The sequence below is a fragment of the Uloborus diversus genome, chromosome 7 (genome assembly GCF_026930045.1).
Source record: "Uloborus diversus isolate 005 chromosome 7, Udiv.v.3.1, whole genome shotgun sequence".
Taxonomy (NCBI): Eukaryota; Metazoa; Arthropoda; class Arachnida; order Araneae; family Uloboridae; genus Uloborus; species Uloborus diversus.
In genome coordinates this window covers 106,804,572-106,827,345 of record NC_072737.1, presented here as the reverse complement: position 1 = coordinate 106,827,345, position 22,774 = coordinate 106,804,572, and the positions used below count along the sequence as shown (strand labels likewise).

The following is a 22,774-nucleotide window of genomic DNA, read 5'->3' as shown; positions in this document are numbered from 1 at the left end:
GTAAACAGGGTAGGAAAACGTTAGAGTAGAGTCGGAAGGAATGGGACAGACATTCATATGCCGATTTAAAATGTTAAACATTATTTTCAGCCTGTTTCAAAGGTGTTTGTGATCTGAAGTTTCTGAAAATTTGGGTTTCCGTTTCCGAAAACTTTGGGCTGACAGCACATTCTGAAACTGAAAAATTATTTTAAAAAAAGAAAAAAAAAGAAAAAGAAACTTAAAAAAAACATTTTAATGATTTTTGTATGCATATTTAGAGAGTTTTTACGGGGCGGGTAGAGGGGTTGAGCTTCCTCATAGTTTCTGAAACTTTCACGCTGCTTTCAGGAAATTTTACTTCAGTCCACTATCACCCCTGGCTCTCCCAGTGAAACGATACCTCTGAGGGTGCTGGACCATGGATTGTTCGGTTTCTGGTCTGGTTCAAAAAATCAGAGCTGTCTTCAGGGTCCCTTTAAACTGATTAAGCCACAAACAATGGTTGGTACGGTGGACTCTGGTGTGAAAAAAGTGTCACCCCTAGCCTATTCAATAGATGTAGCAGCTTTAGACTCTTGTTACTACATCTACTGAACAAACTATAAACGGCTTTTCACATTTGATTTCGACATATAAATGCAACTGTCCCATTCTTCCCATTTCTACTCCCTCCACCCATTCTTTTTCTTTCTTTCTTTTTTTTTTAAATATTCAAGCGATTGCATCTTTCACAGGTTAAGAAACGATGTCTTAAGGTGTAATAGTGTCTCATAAACATGTAGAAAATTCTTCATTACGAACAAACTATGAAAAGGCAGCCAATTATAACTTGTTAAAATGCAATTGCACCATCTTTTTTTTTTTTTTTTTAATGTGACTTGCATTGGTTGCGGTGGAATATACCATTGCAAAAATTCTGTAACATTTAGACTCTATTATCCGTGCACTTCTGTGTATACCTCTCTTTAAACCATGTTCCGTTTTTCAACAAACTAGTGTTTGTTACAAATCAAAAAATTCGGTGACTAGAAATCATGTTTTAGCTCTGCTGCCATTCGAAGCATTTGCAAGCAAGTTCAGCGAGGTGGAAATGCAATCTTTGAAAAAGGACCTTTAAGTTCCGTTATGACATGCTGCCAGGGTATCCGTTGTTAGAGACAAAGTGGTGAGGACACTCCTGCGGTTGGGATTGACTCCTAAATTTTCCCAGTTGATCCAGGATAATCGAGCAGTCAAATCTGGGGACGAAAAGTAGACATTTAGTGTACTGAAGAAAGAAAGAAATGGCTAACCGCAGAAACAAATGGTTTTAGATTTTACAAAACGTTTGGTACAACACAGCTGTTAGAAACGGAACGTTAGAGAAATTCATACATTTAGGAGACATTTGATATTCTCTGGTTTTGTTTTTTAAAACACAACGCTCAGGAACTGAGATTTCGAGAATTAATTTAGACACTTAGAAGACATTTGATATTCTCTGGTTTTGTTTTTTACAACACAACTCTTAGGAACTGAGCTTTAGAGAATTAATTCAAACACTTATATATATAGAAGACATTTTATATTCTCTGATTTTGTAGCTTTTAAAGGCGTAAAGAACTATTACCGTTCTGTTTCATCTTTCTCTTTTTTTTTCATAAAATATCATCCACTTCATTGTCAAAAAAAAAAAAAAAAAAGCTGTATGTAGGTACCCAGACTTGTATAATCTGGTATTTTTTCTATATCTTTCTGATAACTGAATTTCAGCTTTACGAGTGTAAAATAGTGAATAATTAATAATTTTTTTAAAAAAAAATTACTGAATCAATTGGAGGAAATATAATTATAACTCAGACTACGGAAACAGAAGAGACATTCTGAAAGCTCCAGATATTTTCTAACTGAGTAGGACATCCTTACTTCCAGCTGACACCAAGAAAAAAGTAGTTCATTGAAGTCCTTTACTCCATACACCAGTGGCGGATCCAGAAATTTTTGTTAAAGGGGTCAAGTCTCAATGGCCAGGGCTATAGCTCCTATGTAAAAAGTATCTATTAAGCCTAACCCCCCAAGGGTGATGGAGCACCCCCCCCCTTCCCACAAATGAGATCAAAATCTTTTCTAATTGTCCCTTCTCCTCTAATTTTTCCAATGGCGTAGCCGGCGCTATGGATCATATTCTTTCAAATTTTCATCAAAAGTCATATTACGTTCGGCAGACAGGCTGGTCATGTTACCGTAAGCTTTGAATAGATGAGATTACAGTTATAAAATTGTTGAAAAAGCATAAACAATACACAAATACACACATTGGTTTGAGGTGGAAGGGTGCTCTGGAAAAACGTTTAACTCATTTGAAATGATTGTTATTTTGAAAAGGAACAGAAATCTCAAAATAGCAATAGCCCAGTAAATGAACCCAGTCAATCCTTTGAGTTTCGACGTTCTAAGAAGAAATTCCTTACAAAAAAAAACTTATTTCCACTACATTTTCGGATCTAAAAAATTGAAGTAATAGTAATCACATTATAAAATTCTTGTCACAGGGGGTCAGCGGATCCTTTGACCCTCCCCTGAATCTGCCCCTGCCATACACATTCTACACACTGGGATAATTGGAAGAAACTTTTTTTTTTCTTTTCTTTTTGAAAGATAAGATTTTGGTGAATATCTACTTTTGTGTGCTTTACATAAATTTATCGTTCAGTTTAATTTTCGGGCATGCCTTTCCTCTTTAAATGATTTTTCATTACATTTGGAGGATTCAACGGGCCTCAATCTGCGATCTATGGGCCACAGATGAGTATTGTTGCTGAAGATTTTTTTTTTATCTCAAACTTTAGATTCGAGTCACTACATGGACTGGAAAATCATTGCTCGTTTTGTATTTCATCATAACCCTCTTTCAATTGTCTTTTTCCTCCTTACGTCCTATTTCCCAAGTACTTTCCTGTCAGCTAATTCCTTTAAGTTCTTTCTTAAGTCCCTCAAGAGAGGTCTTAAATCGTGCGTTATGTGCAACGAAATAAGAGTATCAGACTATTGTCATCCACCAAGCTCATCCACTTATAATATTAAGCCTCATTTATGGTACTAATAATAAAACGGTGACGTCACTTACCGAACGCAAGATAAGTTAAAATCTTATCGATTCTTGCTGCACATTCGCTAGCTAGAATTACGTTTTTTGAATAAAAACCAACTGCGCATGGGTTAAAAGCGGCTTGCGTATTTTAACGAATCAGTCTCAATATTAGTTTATAATGCTTAGAACTCTCTGTTTCATGTTTTGCCATAAACTTTTTAAAAGGTTCATTAAAGAATTTTGCTGATGTGGACAGCTACTTTTTTTTATTAACCCACTGTAACACAATTGTGCGTTTTCATAACTTTGCTAAAAAGTAATTAAAGTTAAAATGATTTGTTAAGTCTACATCACTAACTAAAATTAGCACAAGGCTAAACCAATGATTTAAAACTTTTATCCGTTGCCAGTTTTTACTTGTTAACAAATAAAATACTTGTAAATCATATTAATAAGAAAGGCTTTTAAAAGGATTTTCAATTTCCGTTCTTGATTCTGCTTTTTGTGACTAGCAAATTTACTAGTTGTGATTATCTTTCTTTTTCCGTGTTCCTCATGTCATCTTGGGAAAAATTAAATGCATTTAGTTTTATATGAGTTTCGACCCGTGAAATTCATGTATGCGGTCGGTAATCAGGGTCAGGGTTTTTTTTAAAGAAACCTCGAATTGCTTATTACTCTCACTTGATCGCAGTTGGTGTTCCTTTGATTTTTTGACCTGAGTCTTTGCGATCATCTCCTGGGCGGTGGCGTCCATGCCCTACACCCACACGCTACCGCCCAGGAGGATGGACATGCTAGCGGAGGTTTGTTGTGTGCTGGACGCTGTTTTTGTCTAAAGAGGATTGTGTAAAGTCGAGAGAGTCGAGTATAAATAAAGTCTGTTCCGCTAGGACGGACAGAAGGGATCTGAAGAAATAAGAAACCCAACGAGCAGGATCCTAGCACAACTCGTGATTGCGAAAAACATGATTTAAGGTAGGCAAATCCTAATTTAATAAAACTTCTTACACAAGACAAAGAAATACAGGATAGATGGAGAGAACATTTCAAAGAACTTTTGAATGAGGATCATGGTTCGGCTGGTTCGGACATTAATTCGTCTTTTGATGAGGAAGGAGATCGATGAACTGGACTTGGATTTAAATGAAATAACAAAAGAAGAAATTTAAAAAGCGATAAAATTGAAAGGAATGGGAAAGCAAGCGGAAATGATAATTTAACTGCAGAACTTTTCAAAGTGGATCTTGATTCAAGTGCAAACACGCTACAAAAATTATTTAATTACATCTGGAAAAATGAAACTCTTCCCGAATCGTGGAAAGAAACCCAGATTGTTTGTATACCTAAGAAAGGCGATCTTTTGAACAGTAAAAATTGGAGAGAAATTAGCCTCCTATCGGTTCCTTGTAAGATATTGACTCGAAATATAATGAACAGAATGAAGGAAAGTAATGAAGGCAGGTTAAGAACCGAAAAGGCAGGCTTTAGAACCGGTAGAGAAGTACAATGAATCAAATTTTCATACTTCGAAAGATAATAGAGCAAAGTATTGAATTCAACTCAACATTATATCTTAACTTTATTGATTTTGCTAAAACTTTTGACAGCATAAAGAGAGAGTGTCTTCGGAAAATTTTGAAGATCTACGATCTGCCGCAAAAAATAGTTAATATCATTGAAAACTTATACCAAGGAAGCAAAGGCAGTGTTTTAATTAATGGAAATAGTTCAGAAAAGTTTGAAATTAAAACAGGAGTCAGGACTGATATTCAACATAGTAATTGATTGGACAATGAGACACACCCTGAAACAATGTAAAACTGGAGTAAGATGAACTTTGATGCAGATCACATCGTACTAGTGTCATCAAACCTTGAAACTAAGAAGTCAGAAACAAGTAAGCTGGAAAAAAATGCAAGAAAAATCGAATTGAAAATAAATGAAGCCAAGACGAAGATGATGAAAATCAAGTGACAAAAATGAAAAAAAATTGCATAAATGGAAAGGAAATACGTGAAATTAACCATTTTATTTACCTTGGGGCATATGTTTCATCAGAGGGAGGTACAAATAATGATATATTAATAAGAATTAAAAAAGCTCATTGTACCTTCAAATCTCTGTATAAAATATGGAGATCTAACAACATACACACAAAACTCAAAATACAAATTTTCAGTTCAACAGTTAGAGCAGTCCTATTCTATGGTAGCAACAGTGGCGGATCTAGAACTCGAGCAAGGGGTGGGGTTCAAAGACCCCACCCCTTGCTGGTCCAAAGCCCTCCCCCCCCCAGATCTCGGTCCAAGTAGAGAGTTTTTGCGGGCACTCTCAATCTCGAGGGTGGGGGGGGGGGCAGAACTTGATTACTAAATAGGCTGACTAGGCCGTGGCTTAGGCCTCCACTTTTTAGGGGCCCCCAACTGACTAAAAAAGTTTAGCCAATGACTAAAATTGTATGGTTTAGCTACAGGGGGCCTAGGGTCCCCTGATACCTTAATCGAGCCCTGGGGGAGGGGCATCGCTCTTAGAGGAACAGACACCCCTGTTTAGAAATTTTATCTACTAGGGGGTCCCTCTTCCGAAAAATTTAGGACTTTAAAATCGGTTTTTTAATTGAAATAAATTTATATAGTATATTGAAAAATATAAATAATTTCGCGAACATTTTAATGGTCTAAAAACACTATATCCACCTCAGTTGGATATAAAGCTACAAATTACCGCCCCATAGCCAGAGCTAAAATGGAGTTGCAAGCAAACGCCGGAAAGGCCAGTTACAGCATCCAGAGATTGCAGCTGCGCTCTAGCTTTATGCTCATGAGTCTGCAATAGCTAAAACCACGCTCAGGCAAAGAACCTCATATAAAGCTGAGTAGATTATCACATTGTAGGTAAAAATACTTTCACATAACAGAAAGAGGTGTGCAAACATGATATGACTCTGTATCAAAAAAGTGAAGATAAAAGCTAGGGTATAAGCATGGTACCCGACAGTTCTCCTCCGGAAGTATTTCAACATTGAACACTCCAATTTAGGCTATAACTGGTGACGTTTAAGAAATGAAGAGGTTTTGGAGGCACTCCCTGGAAAAGTTTCGTCAGTGAAGTCTGAAAGACCCAATTTTAGTCGAAGTTTGGTTAAGTTTAGAAAATGGGAAGTTTTGGAGATTTTCCATGAAGATAGTTTAACAACTAAGTCTTCAAAAGGTGGGGTTTTGTTTGGGAAATGAAAAAGTTCAGGGGCTGTCTCTGGAAGTTTTCTGACGCTAAAGTTCGAAAAAAATTCAACTGTACGCCTTCTTCGTCAACGTTAGGGGGATCTCCTAAAGTCACAAAAATGATGTCATGCCTTTATTCCGAATTTTTTACAAAATTGAGGTCCTAATGATGTGACTTAAGGTTTAGGTTTGCGAAAGAGGAAAGAGGACCCCCTGCCTTCTCTTGACTCTATCGGCCTCCCTCCCTCCCGAAATTTTATTCAAGAAGTCATTTTTAGGATGTATGAAGAAAAAAAGTTCGGGGATTCTCCCGAGGAATTTTTTAAAACGAAATTTAAAGCTATCTGTGCTGATACAAAAGGGAGGTGCTTGGGGAGAACCTCCAGAAATTTATTAAAAGTTGAAGTCTTAGAAGCGCAAAAATTTGGCTGTGTTTAAAGACGTTTAGCGTGTAGAGAAGAATTTGGGTATCTTCTTCGGCTAAATTTAGAAATTGAAGTTTAAAGGCGCAATTTCTTCTATCTTTTATAGTGATATGAGGAAAAGAGTGAGTGTTCGGAGATCTTCTCCAGTATCTTTAAAACGCATTTCAGGCTTTCTTGGACGAAGCTAAAAGACTCGTTGGGGTTCAGGGGCTGTCTTCTCAAATGTTTTGAAATTGAAGTTCTGAAAACAACAATTTCAATTTATATTTTGACAGAATGGGTTGTCTCCAAAGAAAATGTTTCAAGCTTGGAGGCCTAAAGATGAATCTTTTTTTAGTCACGTTAAGGGAACCAACAGTGTTTGAGGACTTTCGCTACAAAATTTTGACATTAAAGCTAGAAAATCAATATTAGCCTTTTTTCATGGTATTGTTAGGGGAAGGAGATTCGGGAGTCCTCCGTTATAAAAACATATTTTAAAGCTCACTTAGGCGACGATAAATATAGATAGGTGTAGTTTCACACCAAAAGTAGTTTAAAATTGAAACGCCATAATAAAATTTCATTCTATGTTTGTCAAAAAAAGGGGTGACGATTATGTTAATTGGAAAGAAAAAGCAAGAAAACTTTCTCCCGAAATATTCGAAAATTGTGTATTGAAAATGCAATTTTAAGTAATCTTTGATGACATTAGGGGGAGGCGGGGCTCACTCAACAAAATTTTTTAAAATTTGAGGCCTATCCACAGTTTTAGGCTCTCTTTCTAAAAGTATTGCAGTATGTAAAATCTCCGAAAATTCGATTTTATTAGTGTGAGTTCTGACTTCATTGGAGGGGGGGATGGATATAGCCCCGTTAGCCTGTGCAAGAAGTGAAATACAGGACTGTGTTAATTTGAAACTGATAACTTCAGATTAAAAAACCTTCGTAGAATCAGGACGAAGCTATTTCCTACAAGCCCACCCGTGCTATTGAAAATCACATTGTAATCTGTTGTACGTTTTGATCTAATGGAAGAAGGAGTTACAGTTCCTTTAGGCCTCCCCCTCCCCCAACTCACCATTAATGCGCCACACTGTATATATTTATTTAAATATAATGCATATTTAAATTCGGAAAACTATTGAAGTATTTTTAAATCTTTGAAATTTTGGTTTCATTTAGAGTTATTTCTGACTTCATGGAGGGAGTGGAGGGGGGGGGGGCTATAGCCCCCTTAACCTGGGAAATGGCTTGTTTAATTTGAAAATTATAACTTTCAGATTTAAAAAAAAAAAACGATTGCAGAACGAAACTTTCCTCCAAACCTTTCCATTCCATTGCAGATCCCAATTGTTTTACGTTTTGACCAAATAGGAGAATGGGCGGAGTTACAGTCTCCTAGTCCCCCCCCCCCCCGGGCATCTTTTAATATGCCACTTTATATTGTAGTTATAGTAATGCATATTTAAATTCTCAAATGTATTGCAGTATTAAAAGCGTCAGAAATTTCGATTTTATCTAGTGTAAGTTCGGACCTCAAGGTGGGGGGAGCTATAGCCCCCTTATCCCCCCCTCCGGAATTCGTCACTGGGCAGCAATACATGGAAGCTAACTAGACAGCAAGAAAAAGATCTTGATGCCTTTCAAACTAAAAGCCTGAAAAAAATGTTAAACATATACTGGCCAACTAAAATATCGTACGCAGACCTATACAAACGTTCAAATTGCAAGCCGATAACCACACTGGTAAAACAGGGTTCATACTCTACTTTGAAAATTAAAAGTAAGGAGTTTTTAAGGAGTTTTGCAGGAGTTCATTTCATTTTTTAAGGACTAGTTTCTTGTTTAAAGATGCATTTTTTAAAACATATTTCAGAAAAAATATTTACAGCTCTAATATCATTTATTTTTGCTTTCATACAATATATTAAATGCATAAAAATACTAAATTTATAGTTTTACTGCTACTTAGAGGTGAGCCGTCTCCGAATAAAATTCAAATACGGGGGGGGGGGAGGTAACCATCGAAATTTTTTTGTTTTATTTTGAAAATTAGTAAAAAAAAGTGATATTGATTGAAAATTAGCATTTTTTTAAAAACAAAACAGGTACTATCAAATTCCTAACCAAAAGAAAAAAAGACTTTAAAATGTAAAATAATTGCTAAAATAAGAACTATAACAAGCCGACTGAAAGTAGTAGAGGCCAAAATAACTGCCAACTATCAAAATAATTGAAATATTTACAGGATACAAAAGGACTAATTTCAAACACAACAAACAATTTTCTGCGAAGCTTGTGTTTGATTTTGGCATAGAAAGATAAGGTAACTCATATGAGATTGAAATATAAAAAGTTCAATTTAAATATCAGGGATCCTTTTGAAAAAATTGTACAATTTTTTTTAATCTTCAAAAAAGATCAAAATTTTGTAGACCATTTCAAAACTTTTGTGTGATTCTACGCTGACAAACATAGAAAACTGACAAATTTTAAGAATTTTTCTTCTAAAAAGTATGAAAATTATAATTCTAGGAAATAGTGCTACCACTGTTTAGCTATTAAGTTGCTCTTTCTTCTATTGTATAAAATATGTTTCGTTTATTCATGTTAAGTAATTAATATCTACAAGTTTTTAAAGTAAAAAATGATTTAAATAATAATTAATATTAGCGACCTCATCCTCATGCGACACTAGGTCAAAGTCATGTCAAGTCAAACCCTAATTTGCGAAAAATATCGATTTTGAGGTTTTGAAAAATTTAGAGAACCCTAGTGTTCTTCTTTCTAAATCCGCAATATTTTTTTAATCGATGAATTATTGAGAAAACTAGAAGAAATTTATTAAACTCAAATGCACTGCTTATAATTGAAATTTACTTTTTCCTTCTTGATTTTCTCATAATCACGTTTTCAAAGTTTTATTTAAGCCAACAGATCTAGCAAAACAAGTATTCACTCTAAAGATTTGAAATTTTTCAAAAACGGTGATGGAGTCGTTTCCAAAATTTTAAAAGTATTTTTTTCTAATAGAGCATGCTTAAAAACATAGGATCTGACCATTTTTTGATAAATTTCGTTGCGTTTAATATTTTTAAAAAATTACTTAAATCGGAGCGCTTTCATTGTTTACGGCTTCTATGAGGATGACATCACAAATGTTGAAATGCCATTCAGTGTTGCCATTCTCAGTGCAAAATATTTAATTCTCATCTTTACTCACGTGTATTGGCAACGATATGGTTGATAGCAAGCGTAGAGCGCAATTTTAATTCGCTGCTTGATTATCATAACGTGGAAACGTAGTAGAAAGATGCGGCAAAGTGCATCATTTGTGACGTCATCAAGACCACGCCTTGTTTGAAAAATCGGACATTTAAAAAAAATAATTTAAAAAACCGTTGTTAAAATAAAAGTATTTTCTGGGTCCTTTTTTTTTTTTTTTTTTTTTGCTAATTCTATCCATTTCAAAGACTAAAAGTAGTACTTTTGACTGAAGGAAACCACCCCATTGAACATATTGATATAAACCTCGAAAAGTTAATATACTGTCTGACCACGGATTGTACGGAAAGACAAACATCTGTTTCACAGCCGGAAATGGACGAATCTATTATTTTTTACCGATGCCAGCTTTTGCAGAAGCACAGAGTCTCATTCAAATGAGTGGAATACCTGCATCAAATTTTTACTTTTCTCCCTCATTCAAATAGATTCATCTGGACGTTTGAAAATTCCATACAATCCGTGGTTGGACAATGCATGCAATGTATGGTTCTGAAATGATGATCAATTAAACTTAGAGAGCAAAAAGCACGTTTTTCAGGGGAATTTTTAGAACATTTACCCATAAGATCTGTTTTTAGTTAATTACTTCCAAATTGCAGGGTTATATCACTATCTGGTATCTAACGAAGAGATGGACGCAAAACGTATTTAAAATATTTAAAAAATGAATGCACTTGAGGTGTTATGAAAATGGTAATTTTTTGTTAAAAATATAACTTTTTTATTTAAAAAAAAAACTAAAGAAAAATTTTTTTTTCAACAAATAAGTTGTCAAAATGGGCTATTTATGTCATCTTCTTTATCTTTAATAATAATAAAGTTGAAAGTCTCTCTGTCTGGATGTCCGGAGGATGTCTGGATGTCTGTAGGATCTCTGTGACGCGCATAGCGCCTAGACCGTTCGGCCGAGTTTCGTGAAATTTGGCACAAAGTTAGTTTGTAACATGGGGGTGTGCACCTCGAAGCGATTTTTCGAAAATTCGATGTGGTGCTTTTTCTATTCCATTTTTGAGAACAAAACTATCATAAGATGGACGAGTAAATTACGAAATTATCATACCGTGGAGCCGTAACATGGTCACAAGCCAATTGGCGAGATACGAAATTATCATACCGTGGAACCGTAACATGGGTACAATCCTATTGGCGAGAAAATTCTCCATACATTATTTGTAAGTATACCGGCGAACCAAAGGATCTTTTAATTTTTCTATTACGGGCAAAGCCGTGCGGGTACCACTAGAATTGAATAATCGTATAAAGTTTTGGAAAGGTGCAATGAGTATTGAAGAAAAAAATATTTAGGGTGTTCGCCTACCTTGTTTTCAAGGCATCAAAATTCAAATTAGGTTTTTTGTTCGTCATTGTTTGTGTTTACTTATAAAGGCACTCACCGCTGGTGTTCCACATCCCTGCGTGCTCGCCCTTGAGCTCCCCGCGCAGGCACTTTTCGATGTGCGTGAGCGGGTCGTACTCGGAGGCGAGGATCTCCCTCAGCAGGGCGATGTAGGCGATGGCCAGGCGCAGCGTGTCGATCTTGGACAGCCGCTTCTCGAAGGGGAAAGTGGGCACATGGCAGCGCAACTCGTCGAAGGCGCTGTTGATGCTGAGCATGCGCTTGCGTTCCCGGATGTTGGCCGCCGCACGCTGCACCTTGTACGGGCTGCCCGGCGGGAAGGGCCCGCCGTACTCGCCGCCGCAGTATTCTCCGCCGCCGCCGCCGCCGCCGTGGACCCCTGCGGGAAAAGGGGAACAGACTTCTCTCAACTGAGTTAAAAGATTGTGCTCTTACACATTATATCGTCGATTCAGAGCAATAGTAAGACATCTAATCCCAGGAATAACAGCAAGACTGCTGCTATAAATGTTGCTCTGAGGCTACGAAATACTGTGAAGGATAAAAGTAAAAACTGTTATTTGAGGTGTGTAATTAGAGATGGGAACAGTCAGAAAAAACCCGAAATTTCGGGGAGGGGGAAATATTTTCCGTTTTTTCAAAGAAGTTTATTTCTATTCGGGGAAAATCTTATATTCCTATGCTTTTTTCGTTCAAATATTTTTTTTCTTTTCAGTATTTATCATGAAAACACTAACTTTGATAATGTACGTTGTAAGAGAGATAGCTCAATTTTTCAGCACCATAGTAATATTTGCTACTTTTCTCATTAACACTAAATGTATACACAGAACAGAATCAGAATATCAATAATTTCAAAAAGTGGAAATGTTTATTCAAAAAAATTGATATATTTTCATTTGATGATGTGTGCATATTTGCTCACGCATGGGTATAAATACATGAAACAAGCTTATTGTAAAAATAAAAACAGCAAAAACCTCACACTTTACAAAAAAATATAAATAAATAAATAAATAAATAAAAATTAGAGAAAGTGAAAGGAAGAAAGAAAAAACAAATTTATCAAAAAAAAAAAAAAAATGATTTAGCAATTTTAAAGAATGACATCTTACTCGATTGATTGATGCTTTGATTAGATTAGATAAATTTGGTTAGAACAAAGGAAGCTACTGGCTATTTGTTATAAATTGTAATAGTTATACGTTATTATGTAAAAAAAAAAAAAAACATGAATTGCATATTTCTTTAAATATTCATCATTTTTATGTTTTCTAAAAGAATATAGCTATTAAATACTAAGAAAACGTAAATACATATTAATATGTAAAAATCAATTTTTCCGGGGTTTTTTTTCCAATTTTCCCTGAAAAAATCGGGAAAGACTGGATTTTTTCATTGCCTCCAAATTTCCTAGCATCTCTATCAATGATTTTAAAAGCTTTCACAAAAGCTACAATTACATAAAGCTCATCATATCTTCAACTTCTCGATAATCAAGAAATTTATTTCCACATTATAATCATTTTTTAAACAAAAAATTTTTTTAGGTAAAACATAATTATTATTTCCTGGCAATGCGTACAATTTCAAATAGAGTTAGCAATAACTTATTTCGCGCACTTTAAAAAATTTCGAAGACGTGCCTACAATTTTGACTCAAAACTGCAAGAAAAGCCGCCGGAGGACATCGAAGCAACGAAAACTTCATTATTATATCAACAACAGCAACAATGATAAAAACGATGATAGTCATAATAATGACAATAATAACAATAGCAACCACGAGGACGATGGTGATTATGATGTTGTTACTGATCATAATGACGATTATGATAAATAACGCAAAAATTGTGAACGTCACAATCACAATGGAGAGTTGAATCATGAAACATGAAAAACAGAAAAGAATTAGAGCTTTGAATTCTGACAGTAAAGAACGTTATTTGTCCTATTCAGATGATTATTTAACTCACTAGAAAATTTCGCCTATTTGTATTCAGACACACAATTTACTGCAAAAATAATATTTTACGGTATTATTTTCTTTTCGAGTTGAGCTATTCTTTTATTGGGTGTAATTTTGATTCATCATTTTTCGTGATTTTTCCCTGCTGATGTACTTTGTGACAACATCAAATAAAAACTGTTTACCAAAAAAAAAAGAAGAAATAATTTTTCATCAAGTATCGTTACTTGAAAAACACCTAAAATGTTGTGAAAAGGTCAATGAAAGCCTTTAATTACCCAAGAGCTAAAATAAATTAGCAGCTCAAACTTGTTTAACTTTTTAAAGATACAGTGTGCTCTCTGTTGATCTTCCATTATTTCTTTGAACTTATCGAATTCTGTATTCTTTAATTTTTCTACCATTTTAATCCACACATGATATAAAATAAAAAAGGTGCGAAATCTCTCCGAAGGTTCTTTGCTCGCACAATGCTAAAACTATAACCCTAAACTATAATCCCACTATTTTGGCGATGAAACTTATCAGCGTTAAACATTTTTCATTTCGTTCTACGATAATGTATTCAAGAAAATATTTTGCATACTGTCCATTCCAACTAAATGCTGCAGTAAAATTAGGTTAGTTAAATGAATTTTTTTTTAACTAGGCGGAGATGAAAGCCCTAATTCTTCTGTTAATGCTATCAAATCCTTCTTTCAAGCTTAAGATTAAAAAAAACCATATTCTTACAAATTCACACAAAACAATAAAAAAATATGTACCTGGTGTAACGTTATCCTCTTTCAAAAAAAAAAAAAACATCAAACAGACGAGCATATTCGTTGATAATTTCATGCAAATGCAAAGTTTGTTAATCCATAGTTTTCTTCTGTTTACCTTTTCGCCATTTACGACAATCATCTCACTTTTTAGAGGGAAATAATGAAAACTAACATTATTTTGAGAAGCTCAAGAATACCATTAAGGGGCAAAACAATTTTTGTTGCTGAACGCAATCTAAGACACATCGAACGCGTTAATAAATACTCATAACAAATTGCCTATGTTTATCAACTGACGCACGTGGAACGCAATGTTTTACCTTTTTCTTTAATTTTGTGAATCACCGCAAGGTAACGTATTCGAGCGCTGGAAATGCGAATAACACCCAGGGCACCGGCGGGAATCGAACCCACGACTTCCAGCTTAAAAGACGAAGCTTCTACTACAGAGCTTTAAGCAATGATTTCTATTTCTTTCTGTTGCCATTTTATATTAGTGTTAAGAAACAACATTTTAGCATTCTTTTTCAGTGTGACTGATGTCATCAAAACAACCAACCGGGTTAATTAGTTGCTCTATTCGGACATAACCTTTACTTGTCGTCTGCCCTTTTATATTTTTTTACAGCCAACGTTCTTAACTCTTTTCAGAATATGAAAGTTATTTCTTCAGTTATGTTTATTTATTGTAGCGTAAGTTTATCATTACCAGCCTCATATTTTGGTAAATTTAGGATGTTTAGTTAGGATGGATTAGTTTATTTTGTTGGACTTTTCCCATTCAGGTAAGTCTTCGAATTATAATTCGGAACTCCAGCGCTCGAATACGCTACCTTGCGGTGATTTACAAAACTGCAAATGAAACTAAAACATTGCCACGTTGCGTTCCACGTGTGTCTGTTGACGTAAACACAGGCAGTTTGTTCTGAGTATTTATTAACGCAATCGATGTGTCTTAGTTTGCTTTCAGCTACAGAAATTAATTCCTCCCTTAGTAGTATTCTCGAGCTTCTCAAAATAATGTTAGTTTTCATTATTTCCTTAATAATTGGTGAAATCGAAAATTCTGGATTAACAAACTTGGATAACGTTATACAAGGTAAAAAATTTTATTGTTTTGTATGAATTTGTAAGAATATGGGGGTTTTTTTAATCTTAAATTAATTAAACTTACCATATTTTACAGCAGCATTTAGTTGGAATGGACAGTATGCAAAATATTTTCTTGAATATATTATCGTAGAGCAAAATGAATAACCGAGAAAGAATTTACTTTATTCCTTTTATTCTCAGCTGAAAGGTTTCGCCAAATTTGTTTAGGGTTATAGTTTTAGTATAGTGCAAGCAAAGTAGCCTTGGCGAGATTTCGCGTTTTTAGTTAAACCATTTTTAATTTTTATCATGAGTGGAATAAAATGGTAGTAAGATTACAGAATTCGATAAGTGAAAAGAAATAATGGTCAATCAACTGAAAAGAAAACTACCACCATATATCCGTGAGAATTTTGTTGATGATTCGCATAACATGACACAATTAAATCGTAACTCAAAAATTAGAAAAATCGAAACAGAACATTTTTAAATTAACCGATTCGGGAATTCGAGAGAAATAACTCAGCTACAAATGGAAAATAATAAGCGCTAGCCAAGCAAGGCAAAAAAGTATCATCTTTCGATAACAATTTGTAATGTCATATTGAATTTTCTAGCTCTAATTCTTATTCTTGTCAGGCCACAATTATTATTTAGTTTTTTCAAGAATTGATAAATATCGAATTCAACATCGTGGAAATAGCTGCTTAGAACTACGAACTACGTAGTTTTGCATTAATCTTTGACGTTTAGTAATGCTTCTTGAATTCTCATTTCTTTCTACGTGGGCCAGAATATCCACAAGACTTTGAAAATTAATTTAAAAAGAATAAAGCGAAAAAATCATACGTACGAACAAAAATCACAACACTTTTAGCATTTTCTTCGTTACCATGTGCGTTTGTTTTAGTTTTTAAGTCCGCCATTAGACAGTGACTTCAGTGCCCCTATAGTTCGTTGGAGTTGCGAATAACTCTCTTTTTCCTTCCTGTTTTTACTTTTAGAATACATTTTGTATAGTTAAAAGAGCACGCTAAATTAAGACTGTTCGGATTTCTTTAAATGAAACAGAGTTGAACAAAAAAGTTCGCTTTTAATGATTTAAACTAAAGTTTAATCGAAATCTGATGACTTGGTATTAAATTAATGCTTATTGGTATTTATTAAGCCTTGATACTTTAGTTTCACGTAATCAACCAAGCAATATGTGTCATTTTATGTAAAAAGCTGATTTTTATCCCACTCGGGTGGCAAAGTGATAAGTTTCACACCTAACAACAATATACTGTCGGTATATTGCAAGTAGTTCTACCTTAGCCTTTGCTTGGGCGGTAACATAAAAGGCATGCTGTTTTCCTTTCAACAACGCTGTGTTGGTAAAGAAACAACTTCTACAAATTTTCGTTTGAAGTATTAAAAAAAGTACTGTAGAACATCACTAGTAGGCCCTTTTGGCCCTTAAATAGAGATGTAATTTCCTTGGAGTTGGAAATCTCTCCTTGGGGGTATATTAATTGATGTATGCTGTGTATAATTAACTTGGCACATCTTTACAGAGTATAAAATAAAGTCTCCAAAAAGCGTCTGTGTGTTTTAACCCGCAAAACTCGAGAGCTATCAACACCGATTTCGCTGAAATTTTCAATTTATTTCTTTAAATCCGGAAAAGGTTTGCATACTGGTTCGAAAAAAACTCGACGAATAGTTCTTTTTTTGTTCCAGTTTAGGCCCAATTTTCGCATAAATTTCTGAATATGGGGACGAAACATCACTTGCACGCATTAATATCATAGTGTGTCGTTGGAAAGATTAGAATTTTCCGCGTTCTACGCAATTTGCTTTAATGCTCTAACTTGATTACGGCGGGAGTTATTTACGTTTTCAGTTCGATTTTTTTTTTTTTTTTTTCAGGAACTGTCCCACAGTTTTCTTAAATCAAGTTCGAAAAATCTCATCTCCATTCAAGTTGTTAACCATTTTATTTTGCTTTTCCATGATTACGCTTTTTGAATTCATTGTTTCTTTCCGACTTTCTCATTTTAATTTCTTAAACTTATTTTATTTCGTGCATCCATCATGGTTATGCTTTTTAAATCCATCTTTCTCATTTTAATTTCTTAAAATTATCTTAATATCTGTCGTCATAATTCGGAAGGGAAATTATTTTTAAGGTAGACCGGGTAAAGCCGGGAAATGCAGCTGGTTTCAATATAAACGTGGAATATTAAAACATTTAGGATTAAATGCTGAAAATGTTTCATATTTGGTAGAAGTTTAGTTTCATATATGGTACTAAATAGAATTTAGAATTATTATAAGAGAAAGACGTTATTATTTCAAAATTTTAATTTTAATCAAAATTTTGTAAGCTGAAAGTTTTAACTAATAGACGTTATTTTGAAATAATTTGTTAAAATTAAAATCATTAATGAGTCGTCAAACCTTAAACAAAACTGCCGTAAATAATATCTTCATGGGATAAATAAGATGCGAAAAGATTTATCGTTTGACGACAACTAAAAAGTGCTAGTTAATGATTTTAACTGTGAATTAGAGCCAAGACTTTTAACTCCATCAGCACAAGTTAACTTCGAAGCTCCAAACGAATTCCATCCTATCCAGAAGATTTTGCTCATTCAATTGGTATGAACATTTTAAATATACGAGTGTGTTTTCACCAAAAAGTTTGTGACAAATATTATAAGTCTTTTCAATTATTATCTTCGCTAATTACAGAACTATAAAAATATGAGGCAGAAATAAATGAGCTCCTTGGAAAACTATTTTTAACAATGGAAATTTACGTCCGTTCTCGATGAAATAACATACAAATTAAAAAACGTTTGCTTATTTTATCTGACTCACTATCGATCAATTACAGAGCGAATAGATCAGATGCCAAGTCCAGGCAAAATAAAATTATAAAGCAATACTGATTGCTCAAATAAATAAATAAATAAATAAATAAATAAACCTCGAATATTCAGTAATTATGAAAGGTACAAATAAGCACTAACCAGTGCCAAACACTTTGGAAAGAGGATTTTCTTAGTAGTAAATAAGAAAAACAGACTTCATGTAAAAAATTCAACTTCCTTTTTGCAGACACTGAATAATAGATAGTTTCAGGATATAAATAAAATAGTTCTTTCTCAATAAGATGAATTAAATTTTTGTACATTTTTTAGCCTACTTTCCCAGTAAAAGTCAAAGAAAGAAGAAAAAGGCATGAAAGAAGGCTTAATGCATCTTAAAAATATCCCGAAAAACAACAAAAAAAAATCAAAAATAAATAAAATAGTTAGATAAATATTGAAAAATTAAAAATTGGAAAGTAGGGTATTGAGATGGGGAAAAATGTCTGTCGGTCTGTCTGTCGTTCTGTCTGTCTGCCCCCCCCCCCCTAATAACTCTTGAATGAATAGTCCGATTCGAACAATTTTTTTTTTTTTTTGTTCGAAAGATCTCGGCGAGTACACCTCATTCCCATATTTCACTTTTTGATTTTAACTATTTTTTGTTCAATTTAGAACAGTTCAAAAAAACTTAACATTAGCGCCTAAGGGGAAATTCAAGGCAATTCCGAACTGTGAGGCGAATTTGCTTCAAACAAACTTTGTAGGAAAAAGCTTTTGATGAAAAACTTGTATATAAATTATCTTTTTGATTTGAACAATTTTCCGTTCAATTTTGAACAGTTCAAATCCCTTAACATTACGCCTACGGGGAAACTGAAAGTCGATGTAGATTCCGTTTGAGGGCGGATTTACTTCAAACAAATTTTGTTGGAAATAGCTCTTGACGCCAAACTCCAAACTCTGACTCCGAGAATTTAGGGGCACCTGACTCCGACTCTGACTCCTGTGCCCGACAATTAATCGGACTCCGACTCACCGACTTCGACTCTGACTTCGTAGCTTTGGCAAACATTTATACACGGTGGACAAATGACGGACTCCGATTCTTGGATATTCGACTCCGACTCTTTTATCCCAAAATGAGATTGACTCCGACTCCGATTCCGCTGCTGTGGTTTTAACAGTGAAATAATTATTGTTGATCTGACTTGTTTTTATTTTCACGCTAAAGTTTTAATTTAGGTATTCAGTTTTCGGCGAATAAACTCGAAGTCATTTATGTTAAAGATATTCGCAGACGATTTTTTTTTTTTTTTTTTTTTGACAATGAAAATTATTTCTTTAAGTTGACATTTAATTGTTTTTATTTATTTTGGCAAGTGCATTAATTCATTTAAAAAATTATTTTTGGCAACAAGGGAAAAAGAAACGATTTTTTTTTTTTTTTTTTTTTTGATATGATGTATTTATTTTAATGAACTTATTATTATTATTTTTTCGTTTTGAAAGCTGTTAAAGATTTTTTTTAATGGAAAGAAGTGTGTTAGTTGCTTTGTTTAAAAGGTGCTACTATTTTATTTGTTCGTTTTTTTTTTTTTTTTTTTTTTTTTTAAGAAAAGTAAGGAATATTTTATTCCTAGAAATCAGCTTAAAATATTTAAAAAATATCTTGGAAAAATTTGGGATTTTAGCTATTTTTGAGAATATTGATCAGGTACTAGAAAGTAGTATGGGTATACGGGAAAGTAGGCTCGTTTAGTTCTAGACAGAACTTCTTGTTCCTGTTAATGTTTCGTATTCTAAGTAAAAAACATGTTAAATCGTTGCAAAAACTAATACTTGGGAAGTATTAGGATTTTGAACATACGAATCTATTTCAATAGGATAAGTAAAACTTTATAAAGTTATTTTTTATGATGGCAATTAATTAGCCCATTAATTTAATCGGTAACTTCTTAATGCTTTATAAACACATGTACTGACTTTAAATTGGATAAGTATAACTTTTTTGTACATTTTTTTATAATGGTAGGTAGCTAGTCAACTAATTTAATCATTTATAAATTCATATTTAAGTGGCAACCAAATCACAATTAGTTGAGCTTACCCGCTTTGGGTCCACTGGTAAGGCAAAGTGGGTTTTTCAAGTGTTTGTAAGCTTTGATAATAAATAAATATTGGGTTTGAAATTATACAAGAATCACTTTTTATTTTGAAGTTCAAGAACCATGCTAGGAAATAAAAGCGAAATTGTTGCTATAAAAATACCAAAACTACAATTTTCGAGCGTTCTTCGTTAACCTACCCGCTTTGGGCCACCCTCCCCTATGCATCGAAATAAATTAACATTGAGCTTATTATGTATTTATCTATCGTTAGAATGAAATGATTTTTTATTTATGAAACTTAACCCCTATTTACCCTACTATTAAGTCTTTATTTACGCAGCATTGTCGTGGAACGTAACCCACGCCTAAAACGAGAATCTACTGTACTTTGTCAACTCTAAAAGTTGAGTACAGTAAATTTTTTAGAGAAGCTCTAATCGCTATCCACAATGTAATTAATGCCCAACATTCATGGTTAGACTAAACGCAGCAGCAAAGTTTGGTTGTTTTCTCTGCAATCATGCTGTTCTGGCAAAGGAACGTCTTTTACAATGAAGCGAATGCGGTTTTATTTTCTTCAAGACAGGCTGTTTTCTTTACATTGGCACTGTGGTGGCAAAGAAACCTTATGTACAGAATTCTGTTTTGATGGTGTCTCTAGACTGAAAAGTTGACGCGCCTCGACAAATACCCATTACTTAAAAGCTTGTAACTAAACTTCTATGCAAGTTATGACTAAAATCTTAGTTTTGAATGAAAGCTGAAAATTTGAGAAAGAAATCATGTTGTAACATGCATTTAAAGAGTGCGATTTTATTTTAGGAAAAAATAAATAAAATAACGTAAAACGATTTCACGTTCGAAAAATACATACGTAACAGTGCACTTTCATACTGTAAAATGCATATGTAGTTCTAATATTAATTAAGTATGACCATATACTTTCCCCAGGACTTAAACCTAAGCATAAATTAAAAAACAATATTATTATTATTTATTTATTTATTTATTTATTGAAAATTTTAAAAAAAATCAAAATTTTGGGACAGGTTTTTTTTGTTTTTTTTTTTTAATATTAAGTGTGATTTTTTAGTTAAAATTGAGGTTCGGGAAATAAAGACAAGCCATACAAAACAGTACAGGAAAAGTTTAATGAAAATATATTTAAAAAGAAAAACATTTTTAGATATCGTACAAGCAAAAGGAAAAACAAACTTCTGAGAAAAAGAGGATTTAACTTTAGCAAAATGTGTTTCAATACAGAGATAGGTTTTTTTTCCGATAGCTCGAATCTTGTCTGGTAATAAATGAGATATGATTCAGAATATATTGTTCAAAATTAAATTATGCATAACATTTTTTTCCCCAGAAAATCGAAAATTTTGAAAGTTAAATGTCTTTAGACCCCTTAAAAAGTCACGGGAAATAAGTCTTACTGCACGGTTAAAACTAAATGAAGAAAAATGACGAAAGAATAATTTGATTATTGTTAAATAAGTTAAATAAAAAATAAGAAAAGCTAAAGGATACATGAGCCTCTCTCTTCACTGGAACTTTTCCGACGAAACAAAAAAGTGAATGAACCATTGAATTGTCTCAAACTTAAAGACGAAAGATATGCTGAATTGAAGTCAGACATTAAGTTTTAAATGACGAATGTATTACTGACCTAATACGCTGCTTATCGAGGGACGAAATGAGTAAAAGATGATTCATTGTTAACTACTACCCAAATGCGTGATTTATCTCCGTATAAATGATGAAGATAACATACTGTAATTTTCGTATGAGCACATCAATGCAAGGCAAACATAAATTATAGCCATCTAATGAATAGAGTGTCTTGGATGCTAAAAATTTGAATTTGCATATTTACTAAAAATTTATAGCTTTGAATTTGTGTCTAATTGAAACTTATCCCTATTGGCAAATACGTGGAAAGATGTAAAATAAGATCAGACAATCTTGACAAGACTCTTTTGTAATAACCGTTGTTACACTTTTGCCTGCCAATAACGAACTGCTTGTTGATAACGGGTTATCATCAGTTAAGTTTTCTGACGACGATAAAATCACGATCTAGCGAATCTTTGCCATCCTATATAGAAAAAATGGGGTTGGTCTTATTGGTCTTCAAGGCCTTATTTGGCCTATCCACCTTAATGGAATTTGTTCTCACCTACCCCGACTTTTGTGTTTTCTCACCTGAAATGCAGGAGTACTGGTGCAGAGCCGATGCTGCCATGCCATGCGACACGGCGTAGTCACAGGTGGGTCTGTCCTCCCCGCCGCTGTGCCGATGGTCATCGGGGCTGTCCCGCGGGGAGGCCTCGTCGTAGCGGCAGGGCCGGGGGGGCATCTCACCCCTGGGGTAGTGGTGCACAGACGAATACAACTCCCCCTCGAATTCCGGTGACCCTCTCGCGAAGCTGCCGGAATACGACTGCTGGGCCAGCGATGTCATAACCTTCTTTTATAAACGGGGGGATATGGCCCCCGAATTATGAAAATGGCGGCCTGTTCCTTCGACCCTCGAGGGTCCTTTCAAAGCAAGCTGACTCTCTCTCACTCTCTCACTCCCTCTCTCTCTCTTTCACTCGCGTCGAACCAACAGAGGGTTTAAAGGGCCTCGGGGCTTTCGGGAGGTTTGTGCTT

At 34.2% G+C, this 22,774-nt stretch overlaps 1 protein-coding gene across 1 annotated transcript; it reads right to left on the bottom strand.

Moving 5' to 3' along the window:
- Positions 1–256: 256 nt before the first annotated feature.
- LOC129226139 (musculin-like) lies at positions 257–22,765 on the bottom strand. Its single transcript, XM_054860734.1, has 3 exons — positions 22,325–22,765; positions 11,366–11,707; positions 257–1,220 (listed from the first exon to the last, which is right to left on the bottom strand). Exons 1-3 carry the CDS (start codon positions 22,581–22,583, stop codon positions 1,096–1,098), a joined length of 726 nt encoding a protein of 241 aa, XP_054716709.1. The 5' UTR covers positions 22,584–22,765; the 3' UTR covers positions 257–1,095.
- Positions 22,766–22,774: the final 9 nt, after the last annotated feature.

Coding starts and splice junctions, on each gene's coding strand:
- LOC129226139 (XM_054860734.1), bottom strand. CDS start 22,583: ATGACATCGCTGGCCCAGCAGTCGTATTCCGGCAGCTTCGCGAGAGGG. Junction 11,708..22,324: donor CCAGTACTCCTGCATTTCAG/GTGAGAAAACAC, acceptor CTTTTCCCGCAG/GGGTCCACGGCGGCGGCGGC. Junction 1,221..11,365: donor AGGGATGTGGAACACCAGCG/GTGAGTGCCTTT, acceptor TTTCGTCCCCAG/ATTTGACTGCTCGATTATCC.